Genomic DNA, 20,034 nt, shown 5'->3' on the forward strand with positions numbered 1-20,034 from the left:
TTTTGGCCTTAAGGGAGCGGAAGCGCTTCCCAGACCTCAACAGTAAGAAGAGTCCATTGTTGGGATGGGAGAGGTCCATCATAATCTTCCTAGCTTTGGACTTGCACCGCTTGGTGTAGATGGACAGCAGGTCAGGGAGCTCTGATTGAATGATGCGTTCTGCCGAGCGCACCACCCTTTGCAGATCTCGTCTGTCCTGCTTGGTGCTGTTCCCAAACCAGGTGCAGATGTTTGACGTCAGGACGCTCTCGATGGTGCAGGAGTAGAAGTTCTTGAGCACCTTCAGTGGCAGATGGAAGTCTCTAAGTCTTCTGAGGAAGAAGAGACGCTGACGGGCTTTCTTAACCAGGGTGTTGATGTGACAGGACCATGACAGGTCCTGAGTGATGTGGACACCCAGGTAAAAGTGCCGTCATTACAGTGCATTAAACCTGAATTCTTTCCAAAAGCCAGCAGGGGGCAGCTCCTAACGGATTAGGATTAATTAAATCTCATTGTAAAGAAGTACGTGGCATTCAGGCATCTACTGCCTAGATCTGTGATTTAGAACAAGCACTTTGTGGATAAGTTGTATTGTACTGTTTGGTATACAGCATGAGGATTACTTTGTAATTGATGGTCACCTCTGGACTTAAAATGGAGGGTAAACTTCAAAGTAACGTCGTGATTAACACATCACTACCATATGAGACTTCAGTAGGTCAGGATCAGATCCAACACTCGCTTGTCATGTCCATCTTTTATATACAGTCAGTGTCAAGGATCAAAACACATAATTAACTTACTTTAACAGTGAAGACCAACAGATGCTTAATACATGCAGTAATTACCAACAATATTGCTATTTTTTGTTTTTCTTTAGTGCTGTTACTGTTTTCCACCTTCATCTGTTATTGTTATTATTATTGTTATTGTTATTATTATTGTTATTGTTATTATTATTATTATTATTATTATTATTATTATTATTATTATTATTATTATTATTATTGTTATTGTTATTGTTATTATTATTATTCATCTGTCCCGTGGTTGTCACTATGATTCTTTGTTCCCGAGTGGTCTTCCATGTCCTCCTCATTTGCTGCAGCATCATCATCACAGACAGCTGATGATGAAGATCATCAGGAGTGTTAAAGCTACATTCATCACACATGTCTACTAAACTGCAGCACAGGAAATACTGTAATACTCAAAGGCTTGTTTAACCCCCTTTGGGATAAATGTTCTTCTTCAGTTATACTCAGTAAATGACAATAATCAGTGATGATTCACTATTTTCATTTGTTATCAATAATCTTACGAAGTTATCCTTCTGATAAGGATTGTATTTGTACTGTACTGCCAGATGAAGAAACAAACAATCAAAACAAGTGCTAATCAAATGAATGTAACCGAGCTAATTTTACTGCCAGTAAATAGGGTCTTTCACTCTGGTTTTCCCTGCCCTCTAGTGGATTTATTGGTTAAGGGTTGAGGAAACATGAAGTTATATTACATTATATCGTGAGATTATATCGTGCACACCTTTGAAACTGCTCAGGAATTTAATGGCAATACCGTCAGTTCAAGCTTGTATAATTTTGCCTTGGTTCTAATAAAGTTTATTCAGTCAAATTACTAGTATCACATTCATATCTCATATGTCCCCTTTAAAGCTTCTCTTCAGGCTGATGTCATCAGAGGTTCGACTGCTGTACCTAAAAAAAGAAGCTGCATCATCAGCTAACTGACTAGGCATCCTCACGTTAGACAAAACATGCTTCTTCTCCTTAAAATATACTTCTTGTCAGAGGTTGTTAATAAGGCTATAAAATATTCAGACAAAAAAATGCATCTAAACTTGTGATGGAAAAGGTGGAAATTACATGTAGTGAGCTGGTGATTGAACTTTTAACACAAAGCTCTTGTCCCTTGCTGAGAGTCTTTTTTAGTATGTCTTAGACCAAGTGCACAGATGTCAAGCTGCTTGATATGGGGTTACAGGCGTTGAAATCAAAAGTTCTAAGCAACAGCTTTATAATCAGCACAGACTCTAAATATCTACTTACATAAGAAACACTCCAGCTTCTAAACAGCCTGTGTTTCTTTTCTTATTATGAGGTTCCACTGAAATTTGAACTCAAATCATTGGATTCAGAGTGCCGGGAGCTACTCATTACACCACTAATGGCCCACTCAGGTTTGGTCTTCTTTATAAAGGCGGAACACGTTCCAGTCGCTCAGACTCAGTGTAACTCATGAGGCCCTGATATTATTTTCAGTGGAAGGAAAGCTGCTGGACTTGCGTAACCACGTACATAATTGGCCACACAAGATTTAAGAAGTAAGAAGCAAAGCCATTGCTTTGTATGTGTTTCCCAATAAACCTTGAAGGCCTATAGGCTGATATATGCTAGACAAAAGCAGATAATTCATGGCGTTACATTCAGCAACCTGGTCTGTAAAAACAGTGATATGCAAAATAGGTTTGTCACTGATTTTTGTGGTGAATGCACCATTAAGTAGGTTTCCTCAATGGTAATTTACAAGGTTGTTATGACCAAAAATAACTGGCTCATAAAGAGCTAGTTCTCCTTTGGTGCCATTTGAGAATCTGGTTTTAGCAGGTTTGAGAAGTGAGCATAACACATAGAAGCAACACACAGAGAAGTCAGCATAATATCAGAGAGATATCAGCTGAGGTTTCACAGAGCAGCATTGCTTAAGCAGTCTTTTTAGAAACACATCAAACATTTACACTGCTATGGAGATGAAGCCAGACAACATAAATGAATCTGTTAATCTACAGCTACGTGTGGGCCTGCCTTCTTTCATTTGAGCAATATTGTCAAAATTGTGAACATGCTGTAGAAGAGTGTATTTATTACTTGCAAGTCTGATTATTGTTATTCCTTAGCGAAAAGCCTTCATTTGATCTAAAATGCTACAAACATATCCCTCACAGATCATCTGCTCTTTGTTTACTCCCGGCTACATCCAGAATTGAGATTAAAATCCCATTTTTTTCATACACAAAGCTCCGAATAACCAGGCCCAGACATTTCAAACACATCATATCATCAAAACCACCCAGCCGAACACATTTCTCACAGACTGCAGGCTAGCTTGTGCTTCATAGAGTGTCTAAAAGTAGAAAGGGAGGCAGAGTCTGCAGCTACCACCCCGCTCCTACAATGACTGATCACGTCTCCCTGTGTTTTTAGACCCCATGCATTTAACTTTGGTCTTCTCTCTCCCATAGACTATGTTTTGTCCTGTTTGTTGCTTCTGGTCTTTCCACACTTCTCTTTTCTGTCATCATCAAACCAGTTAAAATTGATAGCTGCCCATCCCTGAGCATGGTGCTACCACAGGCTGTAAAACGAGAGTTCTTCCTCCCTACCTTTGCCAGGGTCAGGTTGGTCACAGGAGATCATCTGATCTGGAACTGGAAACTCTTTATTTTGCAATATAAAAAGCCTTGAGACGATGAAATAAAAAATTGAAACTGCACACTCAGCTAAAATATAATATAATATAATATAATATAATATAATATAATATAATATAATATAATATAATATAATATAATATAATATAATATAAATCTTTGTTTTTGTTAATGATGGTCTATTATCTTGTGTTACAAATTCTTGGGTGTGTAGAAGTGGGAGAGAGACAGAGAGAGAGCGAGAGAGAGAGAGAGAGAGACAGAGAGAGAGCGAGCCTGTCACTGGCCGGTGCAGTGCTTGCAGCAGTAGCTTGGCTCAGTCAGCAGACGGCGGCCAATCTACCGATTTCCTCCTCTCGTTTCTATTCTCCCCCTCTTCCCCTTTATTGCACACCTTTTATTTTCTGTAGCAGGCTCGCAGAAATGTCCGCCAGACCGGGATTTTACCGGCAGGAGCTGAACAAGACTGTGTGGGAGGTTCCAGAGCGCTATCAGAACCTGACGCCGGTGGGCTCCGGAGCTTACGGCTCGGTGTGGTGAGTGTGTGCGTGTGTGTATGTATGTGTGTGTGTGCTGTGAGAGTGGAGGGGCGAGGCTGAACAGTCACAACATTTACGGTATTTCTGTTCATGATGCATCAGTAGACTACAGCGCTTTATGTGTGTGTGTCTCTCAGGACCGAGCTGCTTTGTTAACTGATTGTTTGGGAGGTTTTATTGTCTTCACTGCTGTTATTACTGGCGTTTTTTTTTAATTATCATGCTCCCAATATTCAGCAAAACACCTTCAAATTCCATTTCCGCCCCTGTTTTTGTGTGCATGAATAAGATTTCACTGCTTGCACTGATGTCAGCCTTATAGAAAGACAGGCAGGTCTGCAGGGCTTGTTTTTGTCCCACCGCTCACTGTCTGTGGGTCTTACAGCCTGTGTGTGGGAGGGAAAGACAGAATGAGACAGTACAGGAATTTCCCCAATAACCCTCTCCTCACCCCCACCCAGCTTCTACACACACAGAAATAGTCTTGGAAAAAAGTCTCGAATCTTAAGATTTAATTTGAGTAGCACCTCAGCAGATATTCATATATATATGTGTGTTTGTGTGTGTGTGTGTGTGTGTGTGTGTGTGTGTGTGTGTAGCACATCTGGAATGGGAACACAGCTGCAAGTTTGATGCTGTATTCCTTGCACCTGCACACTCACTCTCCTTTGTTTATAACCCCCACGCTCTGTGTGGATGCACTATCAATTTTGCAAAATGTAACTGCCTTAGATTTGGATAAATCTGCCTCAGCCGGTGGGATGCCGTTGCCATGGCGATATGTCATGGCATAACCTCCTCTGACAGTTAATATTAATTAAGCTGTTACCAGGAGGCTATGAAAACGCAGACAAAATTGTTATTGTGTTTGTGTGACAGATCCCTGAGGAATAATCACATTGTGCCACGTATTTAAGCGGATTTGCATGTTGCCAGCTTCAGTGGTATCAGTGAGAAATGACTATTAAAGCTGTGAGTAGTCTGAAAAACCTTCCACTACAAACTGATTGATCCTGGCAGCTGAGCAAAACACTTATCTATGAGCCGAAACGCCCAAACACTGTAGAGAAGTTTACAGATATAATATAACGGACCTTCCTCCAATGACTCTAAAAGCCTTATGAGAGGTAGTTAAAAGCTATGCCATCACCTCCACAGTAAACCGGGTAGACACCAAGTGACGACATCACATGACACAAGCCCACTCAGCCTTTTCAGGCTAAAATGAGAAACTCTAAAATTTTAGGTCAGCGTTGCTAAGTTCCCAAATCCTGTAAGTCTAAACCCAAATCCTGTGATGCTTTGTAGCAAGGAAATAAAAGAGGCAGATGATATAATATGATATAATAGCAGGGAGTCCAAGTTTCTACAGATGGAGCACTCACTCTGTGCAGCCAGTTTGGAATCGCCTGTCAAGTTTTGATGTGTCATTTTCTGTTTGAGCTTTCTCTGCACAGGCAAAAAAATGTGCCAATAACCGAACCCAAAACCAGGCTGAATTTCCTGCATCTTAGTCTCACTTTATTATCTCCTTCTTACACAGTAGTAGTGGGAGCTTGTGTCCAGTCACACACATATACAGAGCTCATATCTCAGCCCGTTAAACCACACCCAAGATGTCACTGCCTGTGTCCTCACAAAAGCAGTTTATGTCTTGATGGCTAACATCCTCTTCTGTCAGATTTGAATTAAGGCAACATTTGAACTGGGATGGGATGATGGGATGATGGGATGTGTGTCTCCCTCACTTACCTCACGTCGTGATAGAAGCTTTCACAGGAGTACTGAGCATTAGCATCTTGCCTATTTGCAGCTTTAGAGTTCTGCTCAGAATAGCAGCAGACTAAAAATGCACAGGGGTGGATCATGACTTTGCCTTTCAGCCTCGAGGTAATACTCACATGGACATTTTTTAAAGTAAGTTTAAGGTCTGATTCCCATTTTGGATACTCATGGTACAAAGGACGCATTATGAAAAAAAGTCCATTCAACACGTATCTTGTCCTTCTTGAGAAAAAAAAAATGCCCTAAGCAATTCACGCTTGTAACTCATATTCTCTAAAGGTGCAGTGAGCTTGTGTATAGACAGAAAAGTCAATGCCAGAAGCAGAGTTATTATTTATAGCTAGCTACTGCCACAAGACGCACTTTCTAGACTTCTTCTCTGGTTACATAAAAGGATGATTATGATTTGATAGACTGTTTTCTTGAGTCTTAATTACTGAAGTAAACATTAGCATTGTGAGTGACTCTCATAATCCCCCCTTTGAGGACAGATTCATGCTGAAAATGATGCATAACTGTTGCCAGTAGGCTACAGATATGAGCTATTCAAACCCTTCCTGGCTAACACACATCACCACAGCCCTGACAGGTGAACTCACAGAACCTGTTCACTCATATTACTCTGGATCATCAAACTATATTGATTTAAATGAATTTTTTCCCTTGTTTATATATAAAAGTGGACAATGACGCCCTCTTAGAGTTTGCATGTAACAGTTTATAGCCAAATGAATCCGTTTATCTGAGGTTTAGTGGTAGCACTTTAGAATAATGTCACATTACTAAGCATTATTAAGGTATTAGCAAGTGTTTAATTCATCCTTTATATAGCATTACTCCTCCTTAGTATGTCATTTAAAAATATTTATTTATTTATTTATAATTTTAGCTAACTATTTAATCCATTTAACACCTATTTTAAGTTAGCCCAGTTCATCCATTATTTAGCTTACTTACATTCTTTAAAAAAAAAAAGAAGTAATAACCACTTATTAATTACTTATCCATTATCCAACGATCCATTTTTTAAAGCTAAATGCTTCCAACACTTATCAGCCAACTGTTTTAACCCTTTAAAGCCAAGCGTATCGTATTTGATACACGTGTTTTGGGGAGTTTTTGAGACTTCTGCATCATCAGCGGGACTTTTTTTACCCCCCAAAATGATATAAATTGCATGACACATTTGTAATGACTAAATTGCAAAAATATGGCTAATGTAGCAAATGCGATACAAATGAAAACTCATATGCAGATTAACATTTGATGTATTTTTATATATATTTTGTCTAAAGGTTCAACAAACACTTCCTGGCAGTTATTTCATGGTTCAGGTTTTAAAGGGTTAGTCAGCTTCGTTCTAGTTGTTTTAGCTAATTAATTTAACCATTTATCCACTGTTTTTAGCTATCAAACCTTTCTTCCATAGCAGGTCTCTTAATCCTTTTATCTTACTCACCTGCTTCTCAAAGCATAATTTCTAGACAGGCCAAGTGCGAATGGTTGAGCTTTAGATTATTATACAATTATACAAATACACAAAGGGCATTCCTCCACACACATGCTGACACCGAGTGCTTCCCTGCATTGTTAATGTTGATCTTGAGCTATTGTCACTGACTTTCTCATGGCAAGACTTGATTAGCAAACAGTAGGGGGATGGGGTTAAGGGTATGGCATCTGTATCTGTCGTGTCGTGATGGGGGGGGGGGGGGGGGGGGGGGTCGATACTCAAGCAGTCCAGGTCTTGAAATGTGCACAAATGATCCATGTTCTCAGTGCAATCTCTCGAGAAAATAGGCCTTAGGTCAAGGACCCGACAAGCTCATATAATCCATTATAGCTGGAGCTGAAGAACATCTATCCCCCATCCTTACTGGGAGTAGGGGAATCAAAAGGCAGATTTAAGAGAGAAAAATGGAATAGTTGCATGGAAATACATAAGGAATAACTTTGGAGTACAGACACTAGAGCAAGTAGCACCAAGAATACAAAGCTGTTTTAATAATTTACCATTCACTGCTTCTTGAATTTTGCTGTCATACTCTATGTCTAATATAGCCTCACTGTCTTCTCAGCTTCCTGCCAATTAATATTCCTTTTCTGCTTCGGTTTCTCGCAACCAAAAAAATGGGACAATTTTGGACCGTTTGCTCGAGATTGAACATCAAGACAGAATATATGTTGAGCTGATCAAGGCTGCTTTCATCTCATGTGAGCATATGTAACATCTGTTCACTAGACTTTGGGCATGAAGCCTTGCATTTGGATTACTATGAATAAAACATGACTGCTTCATTTTCTCCTGTCGAGATTGTTATATCTCTGCTTGTCAGATTGTTGATTGGAAATTTGATAAATTAGGGAGGAAAAAGCACACTGGGATTCTGAGTTGTTGTGGATCTTATGAATAAATAGCATGTGAATGATCGCAGGGTAAAAGCTGTGAAATAAGCTTATTGGAAGACAAATTTAAATGTAGCAGCTGTTTGCGTAGCTTTGCATAATTCCTATAAAAAAATGTAAATAACATAAAATTCTCTTAATGCAGACAACTTGATTTAGCACCATGTAGCAGCCTCCCTCAAATCATTTTTGGCTTTCTCTTAAATTTAATCTGAATATATCACTGTTTAGACTGCTAGCTATCTTATCTATATGAAACATTTCTCCTCATTGCAAAAACAGTTTACTTCCACCGTCTCCGTCTGAGAAACCCAATGTGCATTAAGAGCTGGGATATTAAAGGCATACTGAGACAAAAGGACAGTGGAGAAATCGATGCCTTTGCTAGCTTGTTTGTGTTGAGAATGGTGCATCATACCCATGTATGGAAGATGGCAGGGGGGAAGATATGCTCAAGGCGGTGAGGCCTGCTTTATGTCAGACGGAGGAGGCTGGCTGCTGACCTGGACGTAGCCCAGCTGGGACATCCGGGCTGTCAGCAGGTGATTTGGAGACGGAGAGCCACATGGATGCACTGAAGTGTGCAAAAGTGCAGCAAACTCAAGCACGTAAGCATTATATATCAGCAGGAAAAGATACAGCAATATTTATAGTATGTATAGGAAAAAAAAACAGGACACATGCATCATTTCATGGACACCTCTACTGTAACTGTCTGAAAGTAAACAGACGTTATACCTGCTGTTAGCTGAATCTTTGCAGGTCTTAAGGGTAAAAGAAAAAATGTATTAAGCTGCTAAATGGCCTAAGAACATCATCCACAATCTCTGTAGGGAACAGTACTTTTTACCTGCACAGGAGGACACTCAATTAAACAAAGATGTTATGAATTAGAAGAATAATTTGATGCTTTCTGGTTAAAAGCGTTTTCATTCCCTTGGCATCTTAGGTGAGAAGATGAGGCCACTATGTATATATACTAATCACTAACGTACACAGGATTTCTAAAGCTTAACATGTAGGCACCATCATGTCACCAATCACTTTACACAGTCCCACTCTGAAGCCTTGATTTATGCATTTGTGACTTGATCTTGTTGTGTTTCTGGAAATCAAGGACGCTACACAGTCATATGGTAACAACTTCCCAATTACAAAATGGAAAAATTCTGAATAAATGTACTATAACAATGTAATAATAATATATTAAATAAAATAAGACTTGAGACTAGCAATTGAGACCATAAGCTCACCAGGAAAATGATAACTAAGATAAGATAAGAGATAAGATAAGATAAGATAGAACTTTATTAATCCCTTGGGTGGGTTCCTCTGGGAAATTCGATTTTCAAAAAAGCACAGCACCGACAGAAGTTACAGAGTTACAGAGTTACAGAATATTATATATATATATATACACACACACACACACACACACACATATATATATATAAATACAGAGACAATATAAATAAAATATACGAAGGGGATAAATAGAATAAATAGGAATAAAAAATAAAAATACAAGTGAATTGCACATTTCAAGTATTGAAACTGAGGTCATGAATCAACTGAGCTTTAGGATAATTTTCCCAATGACGTCTGTGCAATCTAACCTCCTTTTATGTCACTTTCCGGTTACCTCAGAAGTCAGATGTCGAAACTTGGGAGTGAAATCTCTCTGAAGTTAGTGAATTCCAGTAGTAAAGCTAGAAAAGCGAGAAAAAACTTGCTTAGTTCTTAGCAAGGTAGAGTTTTTCAAGTATCACGAGTAATAGAGCATACTACTTCTTTGCTTTTAGCTTAAAACCACTACTGGAGCACATTCGTGGATAGAGTCGAGTCAGTGCTAGCCAACAGTGGCAGCACAGATTAGTTTTAAAGTTTTACTGCTGTTTATGCTCACTTATGCAACTTTGGATTGTTAGCTCAGGGTTGGCGGGGCTGCTCTTACTTTCTAAGTATGAAATGTGACTTGAAAGGGTGTTCCAGATAAAGAAATTCAGACTTAATCTGGAATGCGGCACTGCGCCCAAAGGAGTAACCCCCCCCCCCCCCCCCCCCCCCCCCCCGGCTAGTAGACATAATGCAGGTTTTAAAGCACTTAGCTCTGGCTTTACTTATCAGAACAGGAAGCTTTGTCCATCCTTTATGTACAGTATGTTATCATAAACCGGAGTAAAACATTTCATCCATGCTGCCAGATGTAAATGATATTTGTTTTAAAATGTCAAATGTTTACAGTCGTTTTATTGCATCAGTTGTTTTGCAAGTGTTGTTCATCACACAAATTTTCAGGTCATAGTTCCTTTTCTTACTTCTTGGTCTATTTTTGCAATGTTATGCATTGTTACTCAATTCCCACCCGCTCTTCCTGTTGGTCTGTTCCACCCTCTGATGGCTGTATTATTATTCTTTCTAAGAGCGGTTGCAAAGCTGGCAGGCCTGAAAAGACACTGGCACCACAAAGGCATTCAGCATGAGCCGCAGCAGGGCTCAGTGTTCAATATGTGGAGTGACATCTACATTTCAAAAGAGATGAGATGAAAAAAACCCCAGCAGCACTTTTACAATATCTGACATCCTCGCTTCCCTTGTTCCACCACATCCTCTTTCACTCACTTCTCCCGTCTGCTTGCGTTTCAAACTCTTCCAGCCCGTTTCTCTTTTTATTTTCAACTTTCAGGCATTCATCACAGCGTGAAGTAGTAGCTTAGCCTAGCTCGTGTGTTAATGGCACTGCATTTAAGTATATCCACACACGTGTTAAATGCTTTATCTGTTTGCTCTTTGCAGTTCGGCGTACGATGTGGTCTTAAGGCAAAAGGTTGCGGTGAAGAAGCTATCCAGGCCTTTCCAGTCTCTCATACACAGTCGCCGCTCGTACCGGGAACTCAGGCTTCTCAAGCACATGAAACACGAGAATGTTAGTGCTCCTTATAAAAATACCCAGAGACAGACAGACGTGGCTCTCTGAATGTTTTTCGCTCCGTTATTGATCCGCTCTGCTTCTGTTTCTGTCTCTGCAGGTAATAGGGCTGCTCGACGTCTTCACACCTGCTGCCACATTAGAAGACTTCAATGAGCTGTAAATCTTTGTTTTTCCCTCTGTGTTTTCTACAAGCTGTACAGCTGTCCACCTTTTTAGATATTTCTCTTATTAGAGGGCATACTGATGCATATATACAGGCAATCCTAGGGGGATTATAGGCTTGTAGAGATGTCAGATGGTTGCTATGGCAGCACCTCCATGTTCTCCTCTGAACTGAAATGCCCTCCCCCATTCACTCATGTAGACTCTCTCCTCTTTTCCAGCTACCTGGTGACTAACCTGATGGGCGCAGACCTCAATAATATAGTCAAATTTCAGAGGTTGTCAGATGAGCATGTGCAGTTCTTAATTTACCAGCTCCTCCGTGGCCTCAAGGTAATTTACTGCATCACGAGTATCTCCTGCATGCCACACTGCAACATGAATAATCAGCTGTGTCTGTTTTAATGCCAGCAGACACATGTAACAGCAGCGAATCATAGACTGTATACAAAAGACAGACAGACTCTGATTTGAATACACAAACCTGGAATTTTGGTCATCGCCATCTTGTTTTTTTCTTTCTTTCTTGTTTGTTTGTTTGTTTGTTTGTTTTTTTAACTGGAGATCACTTTTTTGCATGTTTGTCACACTTAAATGCTTCAGGTCATCAAACAAATTTAAATATTTAGAGAAAGGTAACACAAGTAAGCACAAATTGCCGTATCTAGGTCACAAACGGATGGCCGGACATTCTCCTTCAGGATGTTTTGACAGAAAGCCCCAGACCATCACACTACCACCGGGACTAAAACATTTCAGAAAGTTCAGCTTTTGTCTTGTCAGTTCACAAAAGTCTTTTTGGCAAATGCGAGACGAGTCTTTCTGTTCTTTTTGGTCAGCAGTGGTTTTCTCCTTGAACTCTCCCATGGATGCCATTTTTGCCCAGTCTCTTTATTATTGTTGAACCATGAACTCTGACCTTAACTGAGAAATGTGAAGCCCGTCGTTCCTTAATGTTGTTCTGGGTTCTTTTGTGACCTCCTGGATGAGTTGTTGATATGCTTTTGGAGTAAATTTGGTCGGTTGGTCACTCCTGGGAATCATCACCACTGTTCCAAATTTTCTCGATTTGTGGATAATGGCTCAAACTGTGGTTCAATGGAGTCCTAAAGCCTTAGAAATGGCTTTTTAACCCTTTCCAGACAGATAGATGTCAGTAACTTTGTTTCTCAGTAGTTCCTTTAGATTGTGGCGTGATGTGTTGCTTTTTGAGCTCTTTTTACCTGCTTTACTTCGTCAGACAGCTTCTATTTAAGTGATTTCTTGATTCAACAGTCCTGCCAGTAATCAGGCCTGAGTGTGTTTAGCCAAACTGAACTCAAATTTTCAAAACATGGCGATTAATTACAGTTAATCAATCATTTAACAAGAAGGGAAATTACTTTTTCACACACGACCAGGTAGGTTTAGGTAACTTTTTTCACTTTATCAAGTTCATTTTCTATATACTCAGGTTATCTTTGTCTAATATTAAAATTTGTTTGACAATCTGAAACATTTAAGTGTGACAAATATGCAACACACTAGGAAATCAGGAAGGGGGCAAACACTAGGTCCACCTTTAATCTGTTGATGCCTAAAACGTGCTGAAGACTGGCTGAAAAAAACACATCATTTCTGACATTTTTCTGGTGACTTTATATAACAAGACATTCGTTCTATACATCCCATTATGTTTGGTTTTGTTTTTTGTTTTTTAAAAAAGTTCAATATGCTTTAGGGTGATTGACACACTGCTACCATAGTGTACCACTGACATGTGACTTCAAAAAACAAAAGATGGTGGATGGCGAGGCTTCAAAACAGTTCTGTGAAAATCAAATAGATAACTTTTGATCATTTATATACAATGTAACATTGAAATCACTACACTGAAGTGCACACAGACTTTGAAATCCACAATTCCAAGATTTGCCATCTAACACTGAATCATCCAGCTGCCTGCAGATGCTGGCTCTTCACTCTCCGATAGACAAAAGAGGCAGAAAGTTAAATTCTGAGCTGCACTGTTGACCCCCATCTTCTCTCTCTCTCCTCCCCCTGTACCCCTGCCACGCCACCTGTTGAACAGTACATCCATTCAGCTGGATTGATCCACAGAGTGAGTTCCTTCTTCTTGCCTTGGTCAAGAGACCACTGCTGCACTTTGGTGGTTGAAACGACAACATCTTAAGCATTTTCCTATTTCATTTCTTAAAATGTTTTAAGGTGATAAAATCACCTCCAGACTGTCCGGCATTATAACATAAACATGTTTCATTGGGTGAAATTCTGAGAGTACATTTCACATTTTGAAAAAAAAGTCGATCAGAAAATGGGATAATGGTTATTTTGCTCATGCTGCTGAGTTTCAGATATGTTGTAATTCTTGTGATGTTTCTCTATCTATTTAACCAACGTCTTCAGGACCTCAAGCCAAGCAATGTGGCAGTGAATGAAGACTGTGAGCTTAGGGTAAGACTGGTCTTTAGTTTAACCCTACAAATGCTACATTACACCCAATGAAATCCATCAATCTGGAAATAAAATGTTCACCTGTCCTACAGATCCTTGACTTTGGCTTAGCCAGGCAGACAGATGATGAGATGACAGGTTATGTGGCGACTCGCTGGTATCGAGCACCAGAGATCATGCTCAACTGGATGCACTACAATCAGAATGGTAAGATGCCATCGAATGAAAATGAGGTTTTCAAAGTATTTTGCATTTGGCAGCAATAAAATGGGCAAATGCTGAATGGCTGAACCTGTAGTGTTTCTGTTTCAGTTGATATCTGGTCAGTGGGATGCATTATGGGAGAGCTACTGAAGGGAAAAGTCCTTTTTCCCGGCACTGACTGTATCCTTATCATCGTGGCGTGAGTCCACCGCAATTTGCAGCTTTTCTTCTGTCTTAGTGGGAACCTTCCATTGCCTCTTTAAACCGTCCCATGGATGCGGACCTCTTGTGGATTTGCATTACAATCATAGGCCTTTCTATGGGGGGAGCTGCTTCAACAGAGAGAAACTGGGGAATGAATAGGAGCAAACACAAAAGACTGAATTGTCTAGGCTGTTGTATTCAGTGTCTCGGAGGGGCTCTAAAACAAATTTGATTTACTGATCTTTCTGTGCTGTCAGGCTTCGAGATGTCTTTTAAGCAGCGATCTGCCTCGGTATGTGAAAAGATACTCTAATGAGCCAAATCTTGCGAGTTGATGACTTCCGCAAATCTCGATGGCCCTTAACTCCTCCTGTGCTAAGATATCGACCAGCTGAAGAGAATCATGGAGGTGGTGGGAACTCCGACACCAGAGCTGTTAAAGAAGATCTGCTCTGAACATGTGAGGACTCTACAAAGAGATTGGGAATGTCAAAATAATGCTTTCCGCAAAAGCTGTTTCTACTGACAAAAGCAAACTGCTCTGATTGATTAGTCACTCCATTGACCTGGCTGTCAGTATGTCTGAGTGTTGGACATAATTGATCACCAGTGGTTGGACATGTTATCCAAATTGTGACTTGCCATGAGTGTAACATTGGTGTGTATTTGCAGGCACAGAAGTACATCCAATCTCTGCCCTTCATGCCCCAACAGGACTTGGAAAAGATCTTCAGAGGGGCAAATCCACTGGGTGGGTGATGGACTGCAGATTGGATTATCAGCTTCTCAAATTCAATTGAAAACCATTAAGACTCTGCTAAAAGTTACTCTCTCCAGCCTGCAAATTTGAAATGCATTTTAACCATATAGGCTTAAATTAAATTTTGGACCTCCTGCTATTTCCTTCTTTTATTTGTCTAGTTTTTTGTCTCTCTTTTAGCTGTTGATCTGCTGAAGCGCATGCTGGTTCTGGACTGTGACGGGAGGATCTCAGCTAGCGAAGCTCTTTCCCACCCCTACTTCTCCCAGTACCATGATCCAGATGACGAGCCAGAGGCCCAGCCCTATGACCAAACACTGGAGAGCAAAGACCGAACTTTAGAAGAATGGAAAGGTAAAGCCTCTTTTTAAAATTTGGTGATTTTATGATTTAAAACAGCTGACAGAAGATACCATACTCACGTCTTACCTGAAACACAGAATTCTGCTGTAGTCCCTGCTGTCAAACTAGAAAATATGACTATGAAAGACATTTGTCGAGGTTTTAGATTTGTGGTGCCAGTAGCAACTTCCTCTTCTGCAAATAAAAAAGTACCATTTGAAATAAAAGTCTGTTGGAACAAGAAGACAATATATTCAAGCTGCACTGATTTTCACATTTCATATTGCATGGGTGTTGCAGAAATGCACCATCTAAGCAATATGGTGCAATATTGGAGACTAGTATTCACCACAACACCACCTGCCTCATACTGTGCTGCCAAAACAACTCTGACCAGCCAGGGCATAGACACGTGACATCTGGGAAAACCTTGTGGTGTCTGGCAAGAGCACACTGGCAGCTAATTCATGGGGTCCTGTGGGTGGCAGGACGGGGCCTCTGTGGATGGAGTTTGTTTTGGCAAAACCAATAGAGGCAGTTTGGAGAGTTTTGAGCCTGGGTCTGTGCCTTGGGCTCTTTTTTCATCGTTGCCAAATCATTCTCTAGCAGTTTTAGGGGGTGTAATGAGATGGATTATTCTGCAGGGGGGGCAGCACTGTCATGTCTATAGCCCCACACGGTCTTGATCTTAAAACACCATCTGTACCAATGTTATGGTGGGTGGTATGTCTGTGAAGGTTCTCAGTCATCCAGGCCATCGTAGTCTAAGGAGCGAGGAAAGAAAAGCATCTGGACTTCTTTAAGTTTGTTGAAAACCTAAAGAAGGCAATTTATATTGAACACAGAGATGACCATCCAAGGACCTCAGGGCAAGCACTTGGCAAAAGTGGAAAGGAAAAACTTCCTTTTAACAGGAAGAAACTTCCAGCAGAACCAGGGAGGGGCAGCCAGCTTTAGTTTATGCTTTATGTTTGGGTTTTATCGACTGTAATATGTTGCTATATTGGACTAATATAGCAACCTGAAGAAACTTTAAAGTATGCACATTATATTATCCTGTGTTGTTGCCATGAAACATCAAGAAGGTGCTTTTGCAATGTCACAATTTCTATTGTTTCTATTGTTACATTCCGAATATTGAGCAGCACGCCTAACAGTGTTTCTTCTCCCTTCTTCTTCATTTACGTCCACAGAGTTGGTATTTGAAGAGGTGAACAGCTTCAAAGCATCTGGCAGCAAGACTGACAGCCTTCAGGTGGAGCAGTGAGACTTTTACTGCTCTGCCTCCTCTGCTTGAAGAAGGACCATGTAGTCAATAAATGCAAGGAGGGCTGGAAAAACAAGCAAAGGAAATGACTGTGTTTGATTTCCTGTCATGAGTTTGTCTGAGCAGCAGGGCAGGATGGTCTCCATGGGATCACATGTGAACATTACTATTACAGGGAACATTTTCGAGTTTAAAAAAAGGATTTCACCAGTGCAGAAAGTTGCTTCCTGTTATGGTTCCGCTCACTGAGGGTAAAATAAGGAACTGCTCAATATCAGGGGCCACGGAGGACGTGAGGATTCATGTGAGGAAGCAACTTTAAGAAACTGAACTTTGTTTAAAGACCAACAGAAGGTGTGGGAGGAGGAAAAAATGCACACTAGGATTTCCAAAGCAACAACAGGAATGCTGTGTCATCATCAAGACGAATGCCATTAAGCTTTCATATATAAAAATCATGCTTGCAGTGATACCATTTCACATCACAGAACAGCTTAGCATTCAGCCTGCATACTACTGATGCATGACTTCTGTGCATTTTATTGTTAAAGCATATTACTGGTGGTGTATTATAACCACTGCTTACTGTGTCTGCCACACTGCTATTAAACCAGTTTGGGGTTGAGAAAGAGGCATTACCAGGAAATGTAACCAGTGTTTCACCTCCTCTGTCTTTGTAATTCATGTCTGAAAATGTTCTTCCATGGATGAAAAGTCATCCCATCCTTACAGAATAGTAAACACCAATTGTGCTATTAATTAGCAAGATAATTAATATATGCCAAAGCTGAAACAGAATGATTGCCCTGCAGATCTGTGTTTACAGTGTGAGTCTCTTTCCTCATATACAGATTCCGCTGTCAACCGATCACCTGTTGGCTTTGGCCCTGCTCCGTAAGGTCTCTCTACTGCTCTGCTGTCTTATACAGATCCCCATTTGTGTTTACAACTGTTAACATTACAGACATTGTGCAAATTGTCAGAATCAGTTCCCAGAAGGTGTCTAACAATGCTGGATAATAATCTGTTATGCAACTTGTAGCTTCATCCAAGCATTGACCGGTCAAACACCACATACTGATGATTCACAGAAAGCAGCCATATTTGGCTGCTTGTGGCAACCAGGGAGCTCATTAGTCATCTTTCATGTTACCTAAGCATCTTTTTCTTTTCTTTCCATAATTCTTGGATCATCTCTTTTTTAACCTCCATTACGTGTATTTTAGTTTGCTGCAGTTAAAAGCTTGGTGCAACATTGTAACATAAATATTCATGCTTAGCAACTCTGACTGGAAATATTTGCGTAAGCACACAAGCCGAACGCATATATGCATTTTTCTAACAAATGGCTGACTTCCCCACTGATGTGTCACTCATCTTGCCACAAACTGGAGTTTCAGTTCTCGTAACTTTTTTTTTTTTTTTGCTGCTGCTGCTGTTTTAATAATAGCATGGTATTAAACCACTGTAAGCACAGCCAACAAACCACAGATTTTGCCCTGAAGGTCAGTGAAAATATCAAGTGAAAGGTATTTGAAGTTGAATGCAACAAACTAAATAATAGGTTTAAATTGTAATTGAATCATTTTAATTGTCCATGTTGAACAACAGGATAAGAAGCAAAGTAAGCCAGTTAAACACTCTATTCACATTTATATCTGACTGCTGCTGATGTTTAATTCAATATGTAAACTATGTTGGCAAATGTTGGCTAGAATGTCAGGTATAAAACAAATAAGTGAATTGGCTTGCCTTCCGATGTCAGGTATTAGCGCAGGCATTCACAAGACTAGCTAAGGTGAAACTGTAGCTGTTATTGTAGCCTAGTTAGGTTTTTTAAACTAGCTAGAATAAATGTACTGATACAGTTCTGTCAGTAAAGAATGGTCTATACACATCATTGGCACTTATTTAAGGTTTAATACTACAGCATATGAATTGAATTTTAGCATGTGTCTTGACAGATAAACCACTCCTAGCTACATGAAGTGAATTGTATCCCAGACTTGCTCACATGTACGCGGGCATTTTGGTAAACATAGCTTCTTTCTCTGCATTTGGCCTTTTGTCCACTCATAATTAAGGTAAATGAGTGTGACACTGTGATTTTTTTTTTTTAATACAATTTTTTTTAACAACAAAAAAGCAGAAAAACGCTGTTTTAAAAAAATTACCATGTACCCGTGGACATATCCATATGTGCTCCATCGCAGTAATGCAAAGTCTTCTGAGTTTCTTGATTCAATCTGCTCACATTAAACTCAACCAGCAAGATTACTTCTGCGTGAAGAATAATTCTTTAAGGACACAAGAAAGAAAGTTTATTCTTTTATTTTTCTTCCCCCCCCCCCCAGATTGGTTCACACTGGAGTGCTACATGTAGCCTTTTGTGCAAGTTGTCCACTAATACTGGATGAAAAATGTTGAATTTGAAGTCTAAATTAATCAAAACTGTGTCTCAGTCAAGGTGTGAGCTCTGAATGTTACAGTGTTATGTGCTTATGTTGTATATGTGGTGGATTTAATTAGCAACTGCAAACTGAATGTATATGTATGTATGTATGTTTGTTACAAGTTATGACTTTTGAATACATGGTGGCGTGTGAGTCAACTGTAGTCCTGAGTTTCAAATCGCTAAAATGAATGTCAGCTCTTAGTTTCCAAATGATTCAAAGGATTTTCTCGTCATCAGACAGTACCATGACTTTTAAGCTTTGGCTTCAACAGAATAAACTCGATCATCTCTGTTTGCCAAAATGTCTCACATAGAGTACACATCATTCTTGCATACTTCATATCATTAAACGTGTGATTTTTATAGTTTGGACTAGAACCATTAATTGTGAATAAAATACATTGTTGACATAAATATATACTGTAAAGACATAAAGCAATCTAGATGATGATGGTGGTTTTACATGTAAAACTCAGACACTACAAACCTCATCATTTAGTATTTGTTTTGCTCTGAAGAAAACAGGTTTTCCATTTTTGTTTGTTTGCTTTTTAATGGGGTGTTCCAACTGACTAAATGGGTTTTCTCACAGGGAATTTGCAGTATATTTTGTATATTTCAAAAATATACAGTGCCCCTGTGAGGAAAAATGCACTGCAATGTAAGAAAACACCAGCACTGGAAAAGTACACAAAGACGATCAAAGTTGAATAAAAGAGAAAAAAAAATAGCAAGAGCCCCCACACAAAAACCCCTCACAAAACACAGAATTTGTTATTGGGGGGTAGTAATTCATGATGACAGGCTAAACAGTAAATAGCAAACATAAACAGTATTTTATGAATAATGTGATTAAAAGACACATTGCCTAGCATCTTTTCTCCCTCACATCACCAGTGAATCCTCCCCTTCTTTTAAGCATGTTTAAGTAAAATCCTTCGCATATTTGGATTTCTGTCGTGTCTGCAGCTGTTCCATCACATCTTTATCTTCCCGCCCCAAACACTAGCATTTTTTCTACTTCCATTGTTTCACTTTTTCTGCTTTTGTTGTGTTTATTTAACATCCACTGTGTTTTTTGTGCTTTCCAG

At 39.7% G+C, this 20,034-nt stretch overlaps 1 protein-coding gene across 1 annotated transcript; it reads left to right on the forward strand.

Annotated features, from left to right (window-relative positions):
* The first annotated feature begins 3,856 nt into the window (after positions 1-3,856).
* On the forward strand, positions 3,857-16,488 carry mapk11 (mitogen-activated protein kinase 11). Its single transcript, XM_085376888.1, has 12 exons — positions 3,857-3,969; positions 10,960-11,089; positions 11,193-11,251; positions 11,479-11,590; positions 13,329-13,358; positions 13,664-13,711; positions 13,804-13,918; positions 14,024-14,095; positions 14,500-14,579; positions 14,792-14,870; positions 15,060-15,233; positions 16,415-16,488. Exons 1-12 carry the CDS (start codon positions 3,857-3,859, stop codon positions 16,486-16,488), a joined length of 1,086 nt encoding a protein of 361 aa, XP_085233014.1.
* The last annotated feature ends 3,546 nt before the right edge of the window (positions 16,489-20,034 follow it).

This window comes from Diplotaxodon limnothrissa, linkage group LG17, assembly GCF_057381915.1.
Source record: "Diplotaxodon limnothrissa isolate DT_005_m linkage group LG17, D_limnothrissa_male_GT1.1, whole genome shotgun sequence".
NCBI classification, from domain to species: Eukaryota; Metazoa; Chordata; class Actinopteri; order Cichliformes; family Cichlidae; genus Diplotaxodon; species Diplotaxodon limnothrissa.